The 21,843-nt window shown below is 42.7% G+C and overlaps 3 protein-coding genes across 4 annotated transcripts in view; 2 read left to right on the top strand and 1 right to left on the bottom strand.

Moving 5' to 3' along the window:
* The first annotated feature begins 205 nt into the window (after positions 1-205).
* psmc2 (proteasome 26S subunit, ATPase 2) lies at positions 206-3,947 on the top strand. The gene is made up of 12 exons (XM_079335037.1): positions 206-399; positions 637-674; positions 788-869; positions 1,076-1,175; positions 1,430-1,561; positions 1,647-1,719; positions 1,839-1,934; positions 2,049-2,213; positions 2,302-2,389; positions 2,654-2,856; positions 3,014-3,110; positions 3,667-3,947. Exons 1-12 carry the CDS (start codon positions 330-332, stop codon positions 3,822-3,824), a joined length of 1,302 nt encoding a protein of 433 aa, XP_079191163.1. The 5' UTR covers positions 206-329; the 3' UTR covers positions 3,825-3,947.
* Positions 3,914-20,572, bottom strand: slc26a5 (solute carrier family 26 member 5). Of its 2 annotated transcripts, XM_079335021.1 has the most exons (19): positions 20,347-20,572; positions 18,245-18,545; positions 16,929-17,068; positions 16,149-16,259; positions 13,191-13,372; positions 12,812-12,976; positions 12,423-12,658; positions 12,167-12,314; positions 10,354-10,467; positions 10,158-10,235; positions 9,985-10,080; positions 9,157-9,263; positions 9,000-9,069; positions 8,423-8,515; positions 7,877-7,978; positions 6,865-6,927; positions 6,547-6,753; positions 6,397-6,451; positions 3,914-5,299 (listed from the first exon to the last, which is right to left on the bottom strand). In XM_079335021.1, the coding sequence occupies exons 2-19, from the start codon at positions 18,421-18,423 to the stop codon at positions 5,160-5,162; spliced, it is 2,286 nt and encodes a 761-aa protein (XP_079191147.1). In that variant the 5' UTR covers positions 18,424-18,545; positions 20,347-20,572; the 3' UTR covers positions 3,914-5,159. The 2 variants fall into 2 exon arrangements, with proteins under 2 accessions (XP_079191147.1, XP_079191148.1); XM_079335022.1 differs by lacking the exon at positions 6,865-6,927 and having other exon boundaries at positions 20,347-20,570.
* Positions 20,043-21,843, top strand: part of LOC306818103 (serine/threonine-protein phosphatase 6 regulatory subunit 2-like) — a gene marked incomplete at its 3' end in the record, with an annotated part of 58,110 nt that continues 56,309 nt past the window's right edge. Inside the window, exon 1 of the mRNA XM_079335476.1 lies at positions 20,043-20,046. The remainder of the gene's footprint in view (positions 20,047-21,843) is intronic.

Raw genomic sequence — 21,843 nt, 5'->3', positions numbered from 1 at the left:
AAGGAAAACAAATCCCGACTGACAGTTTCATTAGAAATTTTTTTTCAGATTATGTACTTTTATTATAGATTTTTGTTTTGTTGTTTTTTGGTTAGTTTGGTTGTTCTGCTTTTATTTTGCCATCGCAATATAAATCTTAAAGTAGTTTGTTAATTAAAAGTAATTATAACGATTGAATGTTCATCCTTATAAATGTTCCGACCTGCATTTCCTGTGAGTGGATGACGTCAGCGGAAGTTCAAAGCTGCTGTGTAATGGTTCAGTCTGCCCGCTGAAGTAGCTCGTTGTTTTATTTTTGGGGTCAGAAACAGTTTAATCTAAATTCAAATATGCCCGATTATTTAGGAGACGACCAGAGGAAGACTAAAGAAGAGGAGAAGGATGACTTACCCATCAGAGGTAAAAGAGCAACTTTAAAAAACAGGGAACATAGATGTTAGCATTGTAGCTAACGTTAGCGCTATCCCGATACACCAAAATATGCCTTTACATTTTTAACATATTTACTACATTTAACAAATTAAGATGTTTGCAACAAGGACAGCATGAATAAAATAAATAAACATGATGAAATAAGCTGCATGGCTGCTCGCGGCCCACTGTGGAGCCATGCTAACTCCTTCATGTTGTTTTCAGCTCTGGATGAAGGAGACATCGCTCTGCTCAAAACTTATGTAAGTGTTTATTAAACTGTTTAATAGGTCAAATAGGTTTATTTAATTTTAGATAGGTCAGATCTGAGGTATGCTTCCTTTCGAAGGTGTTTAAATGTGATGTTTGTTTTCAGGGTCAAAGTACTTACTCCAGACAGATCAAACAGGTAGAAGATGACATCCAGCAGCTGCTCAAAAAGATCAACGAGCTCACAGGTGAGTACACACACACAGGTCATAATTCAGCGGGGTGTGTGTGTTACATGTCTCTCAATAACAGAGTGTAAACTGTACATTAGTATCCTTGTAATGTGCACTACTGCACATGGGTTTAAAAACACTGTCGACTGTGCACATTGAAGATCTGTCAGGTGTAACTAATAGACGCTTGTATTTGAAGTTTTTGTTTGTGGTGTTCACAGGCATTAAGGAGTCCGACACCGGCCTGGCTCCTCCAGCTCTATGGGATCTGGCTGCTGACAAACAGACTCTGCAGAGTGAACAGCCACTGCAGGTAGCAAGGTAAAGCAACCTTTGATTATTTAGTTTAAGTCTGATATGGATGAAGGGGCCATATTTCATACATGCATATTTTGCTTTTCCTGCTGACTTTAAAGAGATATTACCTCTGAGGAATGTAATACATTAACACCAGCATATGCCAGTCACAGATGTATTTCTCCAGGTGCCCAGATAGTGAACTATCAGTAGTTTATCAAAGACAGCTGATATGTTTTAGTATAAATAACTCTCCTGTATATGTATCACTCCAACAGATGCACAAAAATAATAAACGCAGACTCCGAGGACCCCAAATACATCATCAATGTCAAACAGTTTGCCAAGTTTGTGGTGGATCTGAGCGACCAGGTGGCCCCGACTGACATCGAGGAGGGCATGAGAGTCGGGTGAGTAAGATGTTGTTTTAATGTCTGAAAGTTTCTAAGTCGTGTAAAACCGCTAAATTGATCTTCTCCTTTTTTTTTTATCCAGTGTTGACAGGAACAAGTATCAGATCCATATTCCCCTGCCTCCTAAGATCGACCCCACGGTCACCATGATGCAGGTAGAGCGTTCAACCAATTCCTCTTTCTGGAAATGTGACAGCCAGCCTCCACCTGTGGGCACTTTGTGTGAGCATCTGGCTTCCATGTACAGTAAGAATCCTCTGTTCTGATGTCGTAGGTGGAGGAGAAGCCTGATGTGACCTACAGCGATGTTGGTGGATGTAAGGAGCAGATTGAGAAGCTGAGAGAAGTGGTTGAGACCCCCCTTCTCCATGTGAGTGTCTATAAATAAACAAACTTACACGGCCTCATTAACACACTTGTTTCCTGCTTACTTAAATCCATTCCTCTATCCTGACCCAATCGTTGTTTGTCCTCTGTTCTCCAGCCTGAGAGGTTTGTCAATCTGGGTATCGAGCCTCCTAAAGGCGTTCTGCTGTTCGGCCCACCAGGCACAGGAAAGACCCTGTGTGCCCGTGCTGTGGCCAACAGAACGGACGCCTGCTTCATCAGGGTCATCGGCTCTGAGCTGGTGCAGAAGTATGTGGGAGAGGTGAGGAACACGCAGGCAGATAACGGTGGCAGCTTAAATACATTTCTCATACGTAGACACTCACTGTGGATTTCCTGTTTGTTTAAAGGGAGCCAGGATGGTTCGTGAACTGTTCGAGATGGCCAGGACCAAGAAGGCCTGTCTGATCTTCTTTGATGAAATTGACGCCATTGGAGGTATGACTCGCCAACTGTCACGTTGTCATACACGGCGTATATTGATGCTTTCCAAAGGCTTGAATTCTTCTCATTAGGGAAATGGCGTGTCATGTCGTAGCACTGGTTTGGCTCGGTTGGTAGAGCAGGCGCACAAAGTTCGAGTCCTGGTGCACGTCTCCGCCCATCTATAGATGTCCTGTCTGATAAAAACCCCAAAACAATCTTCAACAACTGAAATACGGGAGCTTCACTTTAACGGGAACATTATTTTTATTCTGCCAGGTGCTCGTTTTGACGACGGTGCCGGTGGAGACAATGAAGTCCAGAGGACCATGCTGGAGCTCATCAACCAGCTGGACGGCTTCGACCCCCGAGGAAACATCAAAGTTCTCATGGCCACCAACAGACCGGACACGCTGGACCCGGCTCTGATGAGACCCGGACGTCTGGACAGAAAGATCGAGTTCAGCCTGCCGGACCTGGAGGTGAGTTCACAAGTTCTGCAGACGTGTTCTCAGGATTCAACAATAAAAACGGATCTCTTTTTCTCCTCGTTTAGAATTTGTAGGGTTTTTTTTGTGTAGCCCTTATAGCGTAGCAGGTCCTTTTTGTAGTTCCTTAGCTGTGTGTTCTGTGTTTCAGGGTCGCACTCACATCTTTAAAATCCACGCTCGCTCAATGAGTGTGGAGAGAGACATTCGCTTTGAGCTGCTGGCTCGACTCTGCCCCAACAGCACCGGTAAGACGCACTACATCCGTCTCCTCTGTAGACTCGTGTTCACATGTTTACTCCCGTTTGCACATTTCATTGACAAGTCACTTTTAAGCTCAGCGAGCTTCTAATTCTGAAAGCTACACGCAACACAAGTATCATAAATGTTCTCATGCTGAAACCTGAGTTTTTAGTTACTCTGATCTGGTTACAATTTTAACTTTTATTTGTCGGGGGTGTAGTTTGGATGTGTGGCCACAAGGGTGCACTGTCACAACATCTCGTCCCTGTCATGAGAAAAATGTTTCCTCTTTAGAAAAGATCAAACGTATGCAAGTGTTGGGAAAATATTAAGCCGGTAAATCCATGTTGAATTGAAGTTAATAAGTTATAAATGCATAAAACTTTATTTAAAGGATCATCATGTGATGCAGTTTTATCTCAGCTGTCAGTAAAGACCGTCTCTATAAAAGTCAAAGCTGACGCCTACATGTCATGAAAGACTGACCTTCTACCCACCATCTCCTGTCGGTTATGAGAAGTGTGGCGTCAGCAGTTTTTGACGTGTGTGCTTCCTCTCCAGGCGCTGAGATCCGCAGCGTGTGCACAGAGGCCGGCATGTTCGCCATCAGAGCCCGCAGGAAGATCGCCACAGAGAAAGACTTCCTGGAGGCCGTCAACAAGGTCATCAAGTCTTACGCCAAGTTCAGCGCCACCCCGAGATACATGACCTACAACTAAGAGTGTGTTTATGTGTGAGAGAAAATCCTGTTTGGCTTTTTTTTTTTTCCTGTCAAACTAAGTAAAAAAAAAATAACTGTCCGTTGTCATTTTTGTTCACATAAAAATAAAGTTTATTCCAGATTTGAGTCTCAGTGATTTGTAAAATAACCACATGGTCACTTTTCAAAGGCATCCTGTGTCAGTAACAGCACAACTTTTTCAGAAAATAAGAAAACGTTCACTGGCAGCATGTTTAACAATAGTTTTTCATACATCAGTGCAAATATACTGTAACAACAATGATAGTACTCGTGGTTAAAATACACTGACACCAAAATACAGCAGAAAACCTACTCTGATATCCATCACTACACAAGTTCTCAGTAACTTTAAACATTTGTTAACAGCTTGAAAATAGAGTCAGTGTCGAGGAACTTGGAGAACTCCTCCTTCAGGTCACATGAACCAGAACAGCAGACACTTGTCTGTCTCAGTTCTTCGCCCACTTCTCTTAAAAAGAGCGGTGAAAAAGTACCTCTGTGGGAGTGCAGGTTGTGTCACGCTGCCCATGTACAGTACGGAGGATAAAGTCCTAGTGGCAGCGGGTTTGAATCTGACCTGCTGCATGTCATCGCCTGCTCTGTCTCTCTTCAGCTGTCCTATTCAGTACAGACAAAAACTTAAAAAGTTTGTCACTAAACAATCTCAGAGGAATAAAGGCCTTTGCACACCAAGTCTGTTTATTTCGGATATTTTTCAGATCCAATAAGAAACATTACGCACAGCCACTGCATAAAGAGTCCTCTATTAATTTTACTAATCATTTTGAGAATTCATCACACAGATGAGTTGATCTGATTTTTTTTTTTTTAGCTGCACAATTAATCCTGATCGCTTCCAGGGGCTTTTCAGTATGTCAGTGGTCCAGTTTAATACGCTGATCTCTATAATGGAACCACACCAAATATTTCTGAATCAACTGATCGTGAACAGCAGCTGGCGGGATGTTTGATGTCGGTACACAAAAGGATGCATGGGTTAGGGTTAGTCAGACTCAACACAACCTGTTTCTATTTTTTTAAGGTGCTTCAATTTCAGGTGCTGCTTGGTGTGCAATGGCTTTAAGGCTGTGGGAATGTCAGCAGGAAACTCAACAGTGAATTTCTTATCAGCCTGGAGCCTCTTTAACTTGCCCTGGTGTCTTTTTGACGTTACGAACACTGCTCTATTCAATATGAATGATCGCTAAGTACATGTCTGCTGTCATAGCAGAGATCACCCACACAACAGCTGAATAGACCTGAATAAAGAGACCTCTGAAATCCATGTTAGGCTTCTGTCACTGCTGTTGTGTCATTGGTTTGGAGCAGCTGATGGGCGGGGCTTAAAGTGAAGACATCGCAGCACGGCATCGTGGACGGTGGGGAACACCATCTCTGGAGTCATGACCCCGGTGAAAAACTGCAAGCTGTCCAGCTCAGTCATGAGACTTCCTTTGGGATTAAAAAACACACGATACGTCAGATTTTATTCTCGTTCAAGCTAAACGAATAACGTCAGTTTGATTTCATGACAAACAAAAAGACACTTTCAATGTCGGGCCTGGAAAATTCTGGACAAAAAAAATACAACAAAGACATCACTGCTACATTTTAAAGAAAAAGGACATCTATAGATGAACTTATATCATATAAAGAGTGTTTCAAAGTTTAAACAGCCTTTCTGCAGAAACAAACAGAGACTACAGGGCTGCAGTGCAGGGCTGGATGCATTGTTTGTGTGTATATACCTTTAAGAGGGAGACGCTGACATGCTTCTGCCTTTAAGACCTGATGCAACAGAGGCGTTTGCTGATTGTTTCAAAATGTTTAATAACTTTGGTGCAAAGAAAATGTTTTACAGTTAAAGGTTTCAGCTTTAAAATGTTTTTAATTGTACGTTTCTTTCTGCTGCAGAGACTGAGAAATAAAAATGTTTCTTAACGTTTCATATTCTGTGCAGTTTTTCTGAACAACCTCAGGTTTCGGGAGATTGCATTCAAAGAATGCTTACATTTTAGAGGCTGTTTTTCTGGACGACTTTGGCTCTCTATGTTTCAAGTTATTCTTCTTTATTTACCTCCATCTGCTTTATTCAGAAATGCCTGTCTAGCTCAGTCTGTAGAGCACAGGACTCAGTCTGTAGATGCATCAATGCATGTCCATACTAGGATCCTGTTTGAGCATGTATGTGTGTATTTAAGCATATGTGTGTGTAGCTAACAGAGGGTAAAAGTCATCTCCCCTCCCTATGCAAAAAGTTGTATGTGATTCCTCGTCACAGTGGTGCACGAAAATGGTGCGACATGTTTGCATATGCCCTCCAACAAAGTCAGTTAATCATCACATGGAAAAAAAAACAGAAGAACCTTCTGTTTACTGTTGTTTAGAAACACCTGTAATGTTCGTCTAGATCAAACAGATCATTCAGGTTTGGCTGCATTTTAAAAAGAGTAAAGTGTATGTTAAGGAGCAACTGTTCTAATACTTCCAGTTTGAATGGCTGACAGTCAGAAGTGACTGTTTGTCTTTGCAGAGAGGTGAATACTTACTGCTGCAGCCGGCTATAACCACTTTCACATCCACAGCAGCGTATTCCCTGATCACCTGCACAGACAGATACGGCATCAGTTCTCCAAACTAAAAGAAGTCATTGACACTTGTTGAGCACGAAATAGCATCTAGTGACGCGAGGGATGAACCTGTTTGATGGCTTTGGCTCCCACGGAGTCGATGAAGCTGGCAGAGGTCCAGTCCAGGACGACGGAGTGGATGGCGCCGAGAGGTGCGAGGAAGACGGCCTCCTCTAAGTCCGACTCGCTGCGTCGGTCCACGAGCTGGCCGTTCCTCTGCTCGTCCTCCAGGTGGTTTGGGGACAATACCTCATGGGTCACAACAGGCTCCTTATACTGAAACCAAAGAAACATGCGCAAAGAATTACAATTCTTCAATTCCTCGAGCAGACGCTTCTATCCAAAGCGACGTACAGAGAATAACAACAACACAAGTAAGGAGCTTACAGGAAGTGACCAGAGGCAGAGCACATCATCGACGACTGTTCTCCGGAGCTCTAAAGAAACAATCTCAAAAACAAAACCATTGTCATCATCATAGAGGTGATGAGAGCTGAGTCTTTTACTCAAAGTTGTAAAGAGACTCAGCAAATCAAATAAAATTTGGATTCGTTCAACCACCGGGGGGCGACAGAGAAGTGTCTCAGGAGCCTGCTGGTTCAGACGCCTTTCACCAAAAGAGCGTAAAACCGCAACAAACCAAACAGCATTAAAGTCATCTTCCTCCTGTACTGAACTTATAAATAAGAGCCCATGAAGTTTATATCGGATCTCTCAGCAGAGAGTTCAGGCGTCACGCCTCTGTGCAACATAACGAAACTGCCACTTAAAGAAATCATTCCTCTCGACTCCTGCAGAGAGATGAGAGGAAGCAAAACCAAGAGAGCAGAGTCACACCAGCTTCAGAGAGAGAGAGAGCGAGCGAGAGAGAGAGCGAGAGCGAGAGAGCGAGAGAGTCCACTGTCCGTACACCTGTCTTACAAATCGATCTAAGCTGCTGACTCCTGTAAATAACATAATATCAAATGGAACTTTATTTTGTGTTCATGTTTGTGCAGATTAAAGTTGCTTGCTGCAAAAACCAAATTAATTCATAGGGAAAAACACATTTGATATAAAAACAAGCCTGATATTAAAATACACTGTAAGAGAAAAGTAAAAAGTACGTCGATCCACCCCGGCATCGAGTCACTGTGGAAAACACTGTTATGTGTTTTCAAACGCAGGCAGCCATAGACATACGTTCACTATGAAAAGGTAATCAGTTTATCTCGTTACCACGGTGACAATCCTGACATTCTGTCTCGATGAGTCAGTCACACGCTGCTAGCATGAACTCAGCTTTGGAAACAAGTTTTTACAAAGCTGCTGGCGGCATATTTACACCGTCAACAAAGCTGGCGGAGAACATTGTGATCTCAGTGAGGACGGCGCGAGGGGACGGGAGACGAGGACTCACCTTCGCACAGATCTTCAGAGGAGAGTTGTGTTTGTAATCCTTCTCAAGCCGTTTCTTCAGGGCTTTTCGAGCAGCTTGTAATTGTTCGGGGTTTACGCCAGTCTGTAAGAAACAAACAAGTGTAACGATTAAGATAAAGCTGCGAAAAAGGAAGTCAGACTCTCTTTTGTTCTTTTCTTTTATTGTCTAAATGTGAATCAAGAGGACAGCTGAGTTCAGTATCTCTGTTTTTGAAGCTACTTTCTGCACGTTTGGGTTTGAGGACTTTGATTTGAGAGAGTGAGGAAATCCTCTCTCCATCACTCTGTTCACGTCACATTACAAATGTTTGCTTGAAGCTGTTCAAACATTTCATCCGTGAGTCTGCGTTACAGTAATTATGGCTTTCATAAAGTAAACAACGTGAGAACATTAAATTGTTCATAATCTCCCCAATCATTAAATCACACACACACGCACACGCACACGCACACGCACACACACACACACACACACACACACACACACACACACACACACACACACACACACACACGGTGGGTTTACCTTCTCTTTGAGAGAGTTCACGTAGAGGTCGCTGTTGGCAAAGTAGATCGAAGAGTTGAAGTGGAAAATCTTAATCCCCTCATATTCAGCCGCCTGGGAACAAGAACACGAGACACCCGAGACGTTTAGAGATCAGACGATCCAGAAACAGTTTAATCACGTAGACCATGGACAACATGATCATAAATCATAGGATGCTACAACTTTGTGTCTATGACAAATATCCAACCGTCCCACAATGCACTGCCACTCTCAGACTGTCCAGTGCGGAGCTCTGGTTTAAAATTAAAGCCGAGACATGCAGATAATATTAAAATGATTATGTGTCTGTTTTAGTAATGATTGTTTGCATTAAATTGCATTGTTTGTGTTACATTATATTTAAAGAACGACGGTCACGCTAGCTTGATGCTAGCACATCGAATTGACCTCGGACCGGAAGCATGTCGCGAGACCCATATTTGACTTTGTTATTAACAGCACACTAACGCTTTGGTTAGTATGCAGTATGTATATGTTGGGTATCTAGCAGGCAGTGTGTAGTATGTGGTCTCAGTTTAGACGTTTGTGTTTCTACCTCTTCATAATCGTCCACGTCACAGTACAGGCCTGAGTCGGGAACATGACCCAGGACGCCACTTTTAGGGCTGAAACACAAGAAGAACGCCCTCAGTTAAAATAAATGAATTTCTTATCATGAGAGAAAATATGCTGCCTAACATGAATATGAGTACCTCTGAGTTCTGTAGATGACTGTCAGTATGGCGAATGTGAGCGACACCAGAAGGCCGTAGTCCAGGCCCAGCAGCACAGACGCTACGAAGGCTACCAGCCAGATGACCTGAGAGAGAGAAGAAGTAACAACGCATTAAGAATACCAGAAGAAGAGAAAAATTCCTCTTTTGCTCTTCACAGGACAGCGTCACCAGCACGCCATATAAAGCCTCTTATAATTAGTGCGTACATGTCTGAAGGTTCATCCAGGTCCTTTTAAATTTAAAGCTCGATTGAAAGGCAACTGGTTGAAGACGTTTCACCTCTCCTCTGAAAGGCTTCTTCAGCTCAAAAGAGTCGACCCACAGACGGCTGGAGGTTTTGAGCTCCGCCCAGCAGACAGTTCAGAACTGAAGAAGCCGTCTTCAAGAGCTTACAGCAGTCCAGCTGCCTTCAGATGAAGCTTTGAATGAGTGCGTACAGTTTTTACCCTTTGTGATTATTCAAATGCTTCTTATTGGCTTAAAAAAAGTGGAAGAAAAACTACAAAAGCATCCCGCTGTTTCGACTGCAGACATACATTAAGTGTTGAACTCATGTTGCTCCAGGACGATTTTCAAAGTAGAGCTCTTTTCTTCTAATCACATACATCGAATAAGTGAAGAGAGGAAGAACGACAGACATTAATTTGAAGTCACGTCAGGCTGCACGTGACCTGAACATCAGGTGGCGTGTTGTGGGCAATGTTTGAGGCTGCGTGTCAGCATTTATTCTGGCACCGTTACAAAGGAACAAAGGACATCACTACACAATCGACTCTACCATGGAGATATATTTGACAGACTCACCAGTTCGATCTTGCTCGTCCTCCACAGACTAGGAATGTCTCTGAACTGTTTGAACATCCCCAACAGGTTCACCATGATGATGGCGGCCAACGCAGTCTGAAAAACAGAGCAGATCGATCAACAAACACTCATTAGAAAACACCCTTCGTAGTCTGCTTCGTCATTTCACCGACCTGAGGGAGCGGCTGGAAGACAAAACCGATGGCCACAACCACCAGCAGCACCACCACAGACGCCAGCAGCCCAGCAATCTGAACACACGCGTCGATATCAGTGTCAGGCCATCGTTAATTCATATCAAAGATTTACAACACAAATTAAACCGAGTGAGACGGCGTGAGCGCTCCTGTGCGTGCGTGTGTGTGTTACCTGAGTTTTCCCCCCCGTGCTCTCCTGCACCAGGCTCCTCGACATGGAGCACGTGATGGCGAAGGTTTGGAAGAAAGAGCTGATGAAGTTACACAGGCCGAGTGCAATCAGCTCCTGAAAAAAAACAAAACATGAACGTTTGTTGTCAGAAAAAAATCAAAGATGGATAAAAGTGAAGCAGCTCGTTTGGCAGAGGAGAAAAAGTTTTAAAGCATTTTTAGAAATAATCTCAGAAATTGATTTTGTGAGAACAATTAAGAGCCGGTGAGTAGGAGCCGCTCGTTTATTTATTTCTCCTGCATTTTATTTGTAATTATTTTTTATGTGCGTCGAGGTAGAGAGGCAGTGTGATGGCGTGTTAATGACAGGCTTCAGCCAGAACATACTGTGTATGTTTAGGTTTACATTATGTTGCAATACAAATACCAGCAGCTTTTTATTTTGGATCACGTCTGCGTGTTTGATGAACTGTTCCCGTTCGAAGAGAGGTTACAGGACAGACCTGATTTGACCTATAAATTGTGGGTGAAACGCAGAGGATCAATCATTACATCTAGTGAACAATCAGTGACTTATTCTACACAAAGTGCAGCCTATGTTTTCATGCATCATCGGAGCTCACACTCTTCATGAAGCAGGTGTAGGTCGTACTTTTGTAGCATAAACCTGCATGTGCTTGTTGCTTGTTTGTTTTTAGTGATAATAACCATTTAAACGCAAATGAAAAAAAAGTACATTTTTTTCCAAAGTGATTCAGACCAAAAAACATAATTCCCAAAGTGGGGCCGGTGGTACCTTTGGAGGGCTCAAGGTTTTTAACGGGAGGGAAAGCATGGCCCTCCATCCCCTCCAGCAAAGCATGGCGAATTTAGTGAGAAGACTTCCAGGGAAACGTAAGGCGGCAGACAATGACATCTACACCAGAGGTTACATATACTAGAAAAATATGACGAGTCATGTCTCGCCCTCAGCTTCACCTGTGCACAACCTGTGTCGCCTCAACCACCAACCACAACACTAAACATGTAGCACAAAACAAGACCTCACATTGTTCAATGAAATGATTACAGGACCAGAAGTAAAAATCTGAAAGGAAGATTTTTCACCGTCCTCTTCCATGCACGGCCTGCTCCGACCTCCACCTCAGCGGCGAGGAATACAACTTCCTACATATCTGTACTCATTTCCTTTACAGTGAGTGAGGTCTTTTGTAAAGCATCTCCAGATGACTCTTGTTATGAATTGGTGCTTGAAAAATAATAATTAAGTTCCCTTCTTTATTTACTGAACGACATGTAATCAGAGACCCTGTTTACATGAACTGTGTTAACCTGGTTGCTGTAAATGTTTGTACACGTGCAGCAGGTCCAGTGACCACGGGGAAAAACATCACAGTTCACGTTTTTTTGAAGCATTACTGACGATTTAGGGGGAGCGTTTTGCTCCATTTTTTTTTAAATTATTCGATCGATCTTTATTTGTATGATACAAATTCCTGAACATCATCTCAGGACACCTCATAAAACCCTTCAGTTAACATCTTTCTCTCTTTGCAGCATCACTACATGTGTTGATCCCCTCACCCTCTCCTGCCTTACACATGCTCATTAGCTGAGTTTAGTTTACCCAACAGGAATCAGCTTTCTAAAGCAGTTTAATATTGTTTTTACAAGTCTCCCTGTTTCATTTGCAGACGATGTTTGAGAAATAACTCCTGGTTTGGAAGAGGCAAACAGTAACCCAGTTACTTCAGTTTCGTGTAAACAGACTTCTTTGTTCCTGTATCTACAGCTCCTTCGATTTCTATTCCCACCTGGTTTCCGTCGACGCTGTAGCCGTGCTTCAGGGCAAAGATCTTTGCGAGCGAGATGCCCATTGAGAATCCCACGATTGCTACAGCGAAGGAGTCTGTGACCAGATTGGGCAACAGGGAGAACACCGGGGCAGCGGGAGGGAGAAGCCTGAGAACAGAACAAGCTAACGGTGGTTTCACATTCAAAAAGGTCAAGTTGAAATGTCATCAAACATGTTTGATTTAATCGAAGTTTTCCCCTTCACAAAAAACGTACCCTGTTGGAATCTTTCCAACCACGTCCACCTTGTAGTCGTTTGATAAGGAAAGTCCAAACGAGACGCCGGTGGACACGATGACCACGATGATTTCTCCAGGAATAGGAATGGGCAGTTTTTTCTTGAAGCGCTCGTTGAGGTCTTTGACCACATACAGGAATATGAGGCACGAGAGACCAAGGAGGAGGGTGGTGACGTTCGTGCTGGTGATGTCACTGAGGACCGCCTTTAAGCTCTGGAGCAAGAGAAAATATATCAAAAAAGTTAAACTGAATATATAACATACAACAAACCAAATCTAGAAAAGGTTGAAATAAAACAAATTCTTCTTTATCTCTAGCTCGTCTTGCAGTCGTTTAACTTTCTAGGATCTATAAAACAAACGTACAAAGATGACAGAAAGAGGTCCACTGAAGCGCTGCGTTTTCACCCCCAGCAGGTACTTTAACTGAGAGACGACAACGTGCACAGCTGCAGCCGTGGTGAAGCCGCGCACCAGGGGCTCCGTGAGGTAGATCGCCACAAAGCCAAACCTGAGAAGACCTAGGACAAACTGAGAGAAAGGACAAAGAAAGTAAGAAAAAAAAGAGGGCGATGAGAACGAGCTGCACAAGAACAGTTTCAAATAAAAACATTAAAATCAAAGTGTGGGTTTAACAACAGTGATCCTGCTGCTTCGGATAAACAGTGTTTTAGAGCGTGAGAACATTTCAGTTGGCTTGTTCCCTTTACCGGGACGTGTTGGTTGTTGTTTTTTTAAAACTGACCTGTATGATTCCCACCAGCGTTGTGAGCACGACAGCCACCTGAACCCTCCTTGCATCACGAGCCTCCACGTCGAGGACGGCAGACATGTTGGATCCGTTTGCAGGCGTGATGTAAAACATGGAGTCTGGTGCTTCCCTCACTGCAACCCCTCCGATCATCAGACTTATGACTGCGAAGGTGCCTGCAGATCAAAACACATGAACACAGGACAATCATCCCGCAGACTTTGTGATCACTGACCTATGAAGTTTGACTTTTCTTCAGACTTGGTTCTGCTGTAAACGAAGATCACATGACGTGTTTATCTGAACTAAAAGGCCGTCGTGCCCAGCACTTGAACAACAGCCCAGTTATTCCCTCTCACTCTCTGCCAGAAGTTAAGAGATCGTCTCCATCGCAACCTTCTTTTAGACTGAATTTAATCAAAGTTAAATTAAAAGGGTTCACTTGAGTAGATCTTTTGTTTAAAAAAAAAACAAAAAAAAACAGGTTGAGTAGGTTTGGTTCATTTAGTCCAGCGATCAGATTGACTTAAAGGTTAGAGCTGACATCTGAGAAGACTTGGAGTCCTTTCCTGGAATACATCAGTCAGCTGACTGGGGGGGGGTCAGGTCAGAGACGTTTCACAATCCTGCAGAGTCGCTGCCCCTATCTCCTTCACTTTCTTCTTCATATTTTCTCTCTCTCTCTCTATGAACAATCACTCTCAATAAAAGGCACAAATGCTCCCTAAAAACACTTCAGAATCTGTCTCGGCGTGTGACTCCAGAATCTCTGGACAGTTCGTTTGGCGTACCCACGGCCCTGAGACAGATACAGTTGGCAGGTTGAGTCTATAAAAATGTTCTTGGCACAAACGCTGGAAAGCAACCTGGCTGTCTGAAGAGGCGTCGGACCCCTTCAGAGACCTCCAGTGATTCACCATTGACAAACAGGGGTGGGATGAAACACAACAAAAATGCATAAGGAAAAAAAAAAGCGGCAAATTAGCGCTTTGAAGGAGGCGTTCACCCTGATGTTACCTCAGTGGCTGTAAAGGATGCAGCGCTCTGCAGGGGCGGTTCGGCCTGTTATCAAATACTCTCTCTTCACAACGCGTCGAATGTGACGTCTTTGTTGTTGGTCTCGTGCGCATGAAGGTCGGTGCGGGGCCGTGACCATTTCACACGAGTGATATGGGCCACATTTAAAAAGCAGCAAAAGAAAAGAAAACAAAAGATGGGAGCTTGGCGTTAAGGCAGCCTTGGATTGTGCACTCTTTGAAACACAAACAAAGTTTGTGATCTGCCTTCAGGACACGTAAAACAAAAATCTAAACATGGGCATATTTTGTCATGGTGACATATTTCACCTTAAACCCATTCGTGTCACACAGCATGGTGGAGTCCAGTGTGACTCGTCAGTCATGCACGCTGTGTGAGCGGGAGAAGGCCATCGCTGCCCAGCACTTGAACAGCTGCCCAGTTATTCGGCTGCGCTCTGTGACAGGAGTTCAGGAATGGTCATATCTCCAGCAAACAGCGATGAGGAAGTGACATTTCACTTCCTGATTCAGCTGAGGGAACAGTTGTCACATTTAGTTTTTTAAAGATTTATTTTGTGCCTTTATTGGAGCGATCGGACGATGGGTAGAGTCAGACATCAGGTAGAGAGAGAGAGAGAGAGAGAGAGAGAAATGACATGCAGGACAGGAGCCACCGTTTGGATTTGAACCTTTGAACCCTGGATTTGAGGATCCACTCAGGACAAGACTACTGTTGCGCAAAATCGGCAGACAAGAACTAGAACAAGTTTGTTAATGTCTACCGTTTCTGTAGATGACGGTGGATGACACACAGACACTTTTACTGAAAATGTTGCACCATAGGTCAAGTACCAACAGTTGGGTCATCACTTATATCTGTATGGAATATCTACTGTATACAGTCCACTCCCGAGTGAGACCCCGCCCACCTAAAGCAGCGCTTGTTGATTCACATCTTAGCAACCTGTAACCGCTCACGGCAGCGTGTTGAGCCTTTGGCTTCTCTTCATGCAAACACTGGTGTTCAGAGAGATAACTCAGCAGGTTAGGAATTTGGAGATTTATGATTCCTGTGCCCTGATTAACAAAGTGAACGTTCAAATAAAGCAGAATTAAGCAGCTTTCTCTGGATTGATTTGACAGCGCTGCTCTCTCTCTCTGTCCATCTCAGAGTCCATCGGTGGACTCAGTGCATTTACGAACACAAACAGTTAAACCTGTTCACCCAGACTTTATGTTCCCTGAAAGCTCTGTAGTTACACGTCCATGAAAAGTCAGCGTGAGTCAACATGTGAACGCAGACTGTAATGTATTCATAACCATTAACTGTGAGGAAATGGGCGGGGTTTCTCTTCTTTCACTCTTTACTGCTCGCCTCAGTTGTCACTTCACGCTTGTGTTTGTGTGATACAAGTTAGAGAGATATAAGTCCAGGAACGGTTATAATCATAGCAGACTCCTGTTTGCACTATGCTGCTGCCTATCCTGGTCTTTCATATGTTTCATCATTCTTATGAAAAGTTATGAGTCTCATTCTATCAGCATGACAGTTTTGACTTCATCCGGACAAAAGAAAGCGTTCGTGAAAGGAAAGGCAGGAAGATTTGCATGTGCTGAAAAGTCTTTGACTCAGCCACTGTTTCAGGAGTAAAAAGCAAAGACCTTTATAATTCTTCATTTCATTTAGCAGACGCTTTTGGCCAAAAGGACGAGCGTCAGAGAGGAAGAACAACAGTGCAAACTAACTTTTTAAGTCCAATCAGACACGGCTGCTGACAGGTAGGTGCAGACATAAGGGAGACTTTGCAAACAATGAATGCTCAATGTAACACCAAAAAATGTTGGACCAGATAAGGAGAAAACACGGCCATCATTTAAGTTTATGACCAACAAAATAAAACTTCTACAAAACGCTTTAAGTTTATTTTCTCACCCACGGATATGTGCCTGGATGTGCCAAAGAAAGTGTAGAGCAGGACAGGGTAGAACGAGGAGTACAGACCATAAACCGGAGGTACAGCAGCCAGCATAGCATAGGCCAGACCTGTGGAGGAGGAGAGGAGGAGGGGGACGAGGAGAAGAGAGGAGAGGAGAGGAGAGGAGGGACGAGGAGGAGAGGAGAGGAGAGGAGAGAGGAGAGGGGGGACAAGGAGGAGAGGAGAGTGGGGACAAGGAGGAGAGGGGGGACAAGGAGGAGAGGGGGGACAAGGAGGAGAGGAGGGACGAGGAGGAGAGGAGGGGTAGGAGGAGAGGAGAGGAGGTGAGAGGAGAAGAGAGACAAGGAGAAGAGAGGAGAGGAGAGGAGGGACGAGGAGGAGAGGAGGGACGAGGAGGAGAGGAGGGACGAGGAGGAGAGGAGGGGTAGGAGGAGAGGAGAGGAGGGGTAGGAGGAGAGGAGAGGAGGGGTAGGAGGAGAGGAGAGGAGAGGAGAGAGGTAAATAAACATTAGAGTCTGAGGAGCAGAGAGCGTGAAACACAAACTCAGAGCTGCAGAGATACAAAAACAAAGACAGTGGGAAGCTGTGGAGTCGCTCAGCAGTCAGCAGCTGTTTACATTTTAACCCGACCCAAATCAGCCGGTTCACTTTTTACTGTGCTGCCTTTGAATAAATGACATTATTGAATTCAAAAAATCAAAGTGATTTATTTTAAGGCTTACAGGTGATCCTTTAGCTTCACTACAGAGACAAACAGGATTTGATCACTCCCTGACCTTGCGGGAGCTGCACCACTCCCGTGCTGAGACCCGAGACCACATCTGAAAACAGGAACTGCTTCACTGGGTAGGATGGCAGCCACGTTAAAATCGGCAGGAAACTCAAAAGTGCTGCCTTGGCCTTTTCATTTGAACACCTATGAAAAGAGAAAAGGAAGAAGCACATTTGATTGTCTGACTAAAATAAAAATAAAAAGACGAAGGCAGGCGAATACTCGGTAAACATATTCTCTTCCTCAGGTCGGTTTAACTCGTCAGAAGCACTCCCATGATTCCCCACAAGCCTCAACGTCATGTTTTGCTATTTATTTTAACCTTTAACATTTTAGATACATTTCATATCCAGTGCTGCTATTTTTAGTCTTCTGCAGAATTTTTTAAGATTGAATTTGGGGCTTTTTCTGCCTTTGTTGTAGAGACAGGAGAGCGGACAGAGTTTTTGAGTTGCATACGGACAGTAACTCTCAGCACATCTTCAGTGGTGAATGACTTCCTGCCAAAGACGTACAGTGACTATGAGTAAGATGGGAGTGTTGGGTTTCCCAGGTAGGAGATCATAAAAGTGATCAGTCATGTTAGCACAGGACGACGACGGGGTCAATAAAAGCTTTTTACCGATTTAATGACCATAAAACAGAAATTAAAACCAGGAATGTTCTGCTCGGTCATCGTTTGTCACCTTGGTAGGAGGCATCAGCAGCACTAAAGACTTCCATGATATTTACTTTAACCAACATTAACAGTGTGCTACACACACGTACAATATTTCTACTCAACAATAAAAAGTGACTTAGATTTTAATAAACATTTTTCATTGAAGATTGTTTTCCATTTCAATCAACCTGCAAGTTACTTTCATGATTACTCTAATCCTTTTCAGACTGCTTTTTTTATTTATTTATTTATCGTTTGCAATAAATAGTGCCGTCACGAAGCTCAGACGTCAAAACATTATTGTTGTTCCAGAAATGGAAGAAACGAATAATTAAAGCTCCACTTGTTGTCACAACTTGAAGGGAAAAGACGGATGAAATCTGTAAGTTGGAGAAGTCTAACGAGCACTCCAGGGAAAAATGAAATGAGGGAGAATATGTGAATTTACAAAACATAAAGTCGTGAAGTATTTGTCAGGTGATTTTTGTTATAAATCCATAATCAAAATAGTCGATAAACATTTTTTAATCAATGCTTCAAATCCAACTTCTTCTACAGATTCCAACACTTAAGTTTTTGCATCCAGTTTTTTGAGCAGCATATAAAATAAAACAATCGTAGCAGTTCATGCACAGGTTAATCCCTCAGTGTGAACTCACCTGCAGTGTTGTGCGAGCCTCTGTCGGAGGGTTTTGGAGTTTTTTTTGCGGTGGAGAAGCTTCGTCCTGACGAAGCCTTCATCGTACACCGGACGCTCTATCCTGTAGGTCAGCTGGGATTCGGCATCCTCTCGAGCTGCAGCGTCTTCTGGCTCCATGATGGAGGCAGGAGAGCTCATCGTAACGAGTCAGCGAGCGTCCCTCTGCGTTGTTTAAGTCTCCTGCTCCTTCTTCTCCGTCATTCTTCTGGCTGGCACCGCCCCACTCCTTTTATCGCTCTGCCTGCCTGTGCTTCCTCTTTCTGCTCAGACATGAGGAAAGGATAGGTCAGACATAACTCAAAAGAAACTGGCTCGCCACCGGAGCGGGAGTGATGATAACCAACCAGGCGTCTGTGTTTGTTCGTTTCTGTGCTGATAACGGGGACTTCAGTTGGATTCATAAGGCTAAACCCCTTTGAGTAAATGTTCTCTCAGATTTTTTACATTGGGTATCTGCTGGGCAGTTACTGTATGCAAAATGCATGGGCGAGATTAGGGTTTATCTGTTATTGGGACAAAATCTTCCTCACAAAATCACATGAGAAAAAAAAGTGTATGTGGGAACTGAGGGTTCTAACAGCGGAGGATAAAGACCGTTTGTGTTTGGACAACAGCTCTCATGTAAAAGTCACGCAAACCACAACAAAAATCTCCATCTGTAGAAGCAGATTTATAATTAAAACAAAATTACCTTTACATTAAAGCACACATAATCTATGGATTTTAGGTGTTTAAAATAAGAATCCTGATGATTCAAACATATGAGACACAACATCTTCTGTTTAAAACCTTTGGAAAAAAAAAATAAAATCAGACGTGCACCCCCATGGCGGTTACCCAGGCCCCCCCAAACACGTTGCCCCATGAGTTGTGGACTTGTTTTACGCTCGGGAACCCCCAATAGTTAATTTATCTCCAAGTATCCAAGGCAGTATATATAGTCCCTACCTCGACATTGTCTTCTCAATCATGGTGGGTAAAAATAACTAAAAATCAATATCATTTTATGTTCATTCACAGCTGTCAAATGTCGCATTAGATTGTGTTTTGCATGACTAGCTCACTATTCACTCACAACTGTGCCCCCCAGAGCAGTCTCAATGCCCCCCCACCTAACTTAGGCTGGAGCTGACACTGAATGGCAATAACCAGACCGATTGGCGTTATTGTACCAGGCTGTAAACGTGTTCATTTCTCCTCTAAAAACTGTTATTTTTTTGTTTTGTTTTTTTCCTGTGGTGTGTATGTGGCTTCTGTGGCTCCTGGCGGTAAACCTCAAGCAGACGCTCAGTAAACTGCAGGATTTAAAAGCATGCATTGGCTTCATTTTTCAGGAGCGGGAGGTTTGATGTCCTGCTGTTCTAGCTGGTTACAGGAGATTGACTGCAGTCCTCCTGTGTTTAAATTCGTAATTATTACAGCGAGAGGATGACACACAATAAAATTGGTCAATAGATCAAATAGGTCAATTATGGAGACACCAAGACAATTAACTTACTATAGTTAAAAAAAAAAACCTGACCCTATCTCTCTGTGTGTATTTCTCTTTTTCCTCCACGAGTTTGCCTGTTATTGTTGCTATAGTGTTAAATCTTTTGTATTTTAATTTCTCATGTTTAAGTTAACGCTCTGACGTCACAGTGTTGGTGTGAAATAAAGCACCTGTAACCAGACAGGTATAAAACTAACCTGTCATCATTATGAATGAAGCTCAATACATTTATAGATTCATTTAACCAGTTACAATTATTATAAAATACACTATGTTTACTGTTTTTTTCTTTGGCTGTTTTTTAAATCTTAGTATTATGAAATAACGGAAGTCTTGATTTGATAATTTCCCAGATTGAATCAACTCTCTGACGCACGAGACAGCAATTAACAGCCTCGAGCTCACTTTGCTAACACAGACACTAATTAAGCATAAACAAGGACTTACCACCTGAAAGTGTAAATAATATTTATTATACAGGCTGTTTGTGGTGTTTATTTATCTGCACGGTCCTCAAGGGTATTTGTTTCAGGTTCAGTATTTAAGCTTACTTAAAGACGGGGTCTTACCTGTACCTGCCTCCAGCTCCGGTCAGGATGCTGCTGCTAGCTGAAGGAGATTATTAAATTAAGTGTCTGCTATCTTGAGTTAAAGTTTAACGAGTATAACACGTCCTTCGTAGTCTGAGGAACTCGTTTATGGTTTACAGAGACACCAGAAGAGGTCGTTTATTAAGGAGAGATGTATTACTCCAGAGTGAAATTCCTTTTCCACTTCCGGGGAGCAACCGTGGTCGTTGGTCCGTGCGCATGCGCTGTCCTTTTGCACAATCGCCTCACCAATGCCAGGAATCTCAGATCTCAGAATCTGAGAGAAATCCAAATGTCAACATTATTGAAAACTTTATATTTAGGCCTACAAATTAAGTTATTCTGATGTCAACTTTGGAAATTAAAAATGTTCTTCACATTTCGCAATTTTTGCTCCCCGAACATAATCCAGTGTTCAACGTTTAGATCAACAAGATCTTCCTCAGGCTTCTTGTGAATATTTCATTTACTAAGTCAATATGTCAATAAATTCATCATATTTGACATATTGTTCCGAATATTTCGAATGTACTTTTTTCCGTAGAGAATAAAAACATATACATAAAAGAAATGATCAAAATGAATGTATGATATATTGATCCCTCTCATATAATCACTGTCTTATTATGTTTATGGACACTATTGCCATTTCAAACTCGTCTTTTGGTATGATGAGGCCTGTAAAGTGCATGTTTTTGTTCTGTGATGGAAATCTGTGAAATAAATATTCAAGCACTGATTTTTTTTAAGTAAGAGGTTTTTTTGTTTTGTTTTGTTTTTAAACTATATATTAACTATAACTATATTTATCAAAGTTAATATAAAGTTATTGTGTTATCAAGTGAGGTCCATGAAGGAGGCTCTCGTGGGATCTAATTACCCATGAGAGACGTAACGTCGGGGTGAGAGCTCTTGGATCTGTTGTGGATCTCTGATAAAAGGCGAACCGCCTTTTCACGTCCTGACGTCACAGAGTCACGGGGCTTCCTCCTTTGACACATTTCACATGGTTCAACCGAGATACTGTCTTACATCATACAGTAAATCGAGAGCATCATGTCAGAGGGGGAATACAAATAAGAGTTAAATTCTCAGACCTAAATGACTTTGTTTATTTATTTATTTTATATAGGCCTGTGTCCACTGTAATAATACCTTCAGTGCATGCATTGCATCAATGCAGAATGCATTGATGCAGTGCATGCATCCTTTCTGTATTTACAACTTTATTCCACTAGGGGGAACCAACACCAAAAGGGTTAACAAACTCCACTGACTCCATATAAAACCATAGATATATAAAAACACATCTATGCATAAAACACTGTGAAAATTAGAATACATACTAATGTCAAAAATCGAGTCATGGTGTTTCATGTGGTTGAAGTGAAAACTAATATGGTTCATCCTTTAATCCAAAAGAAAAAAAAATCTTTTAAAATGTCAACCAAGGAAGTATTCATGTTTTTAAAGCAT

This window comes from Symphodus melops (genome assembly GCF_947650265.1).
Source record: "Symphodus melops genome assembly, chromosome: 22".
Lineage (NCBI taxonomy): Eukaryota > Metazoa > Chordata > Actinopteri > Labriformes > Labridae > Symphodus > Symphodus melops.
The sequence above is the reverse complement of the archived record's forward strand: the minus strand, read 5'-3'. Positions and strand labels throughout refer to the sequence as shown.

Coding starts and splice junctions, on each gene's coding strand:
- psmc2 (XM_079335037.1), top strand. CDS start 330: ATGCCCGATTATTTAGGAGACGACCAGAGGAAGACTAAAGAAGAGGAG. Junction 2,390..2,653: donor TGAAATTGACGCCATTGGAG/GTATGACTCGCC, acceptor TTATTCTGCCAG/GTGCTCGTTTTGACGACGGT. Junction 3,111..3,666: donor ACTCTGCCCCAACAGCACCG/GTAAGACGCACT, acceptor CTTCCTCTCCAG/GCGCTGAGATCCGCAGCGTG.
- slc26a5 (XM_079335021.1), bottom strand. CDS start 18,423: ATGAGCTCTCCTGCCTCCATCATGGAGCCAGAAGACGCTGCAGCTCGA. Junction 12,659..12,811: donor GACCTCTTTCTGTCATCTTT/GTACGTTTGTTT, acceptor CTCTTGCTCCAG/AGCTTAAAGGCGGTCCTCAG. Junction 6,928..7,876: donor CTCTGAAGATCTGTGCGAAG/GTGAGTCCTCGT, acceptor TTTGTTTTTGAG/ATTGTTTCTTTAGAGCTCCG.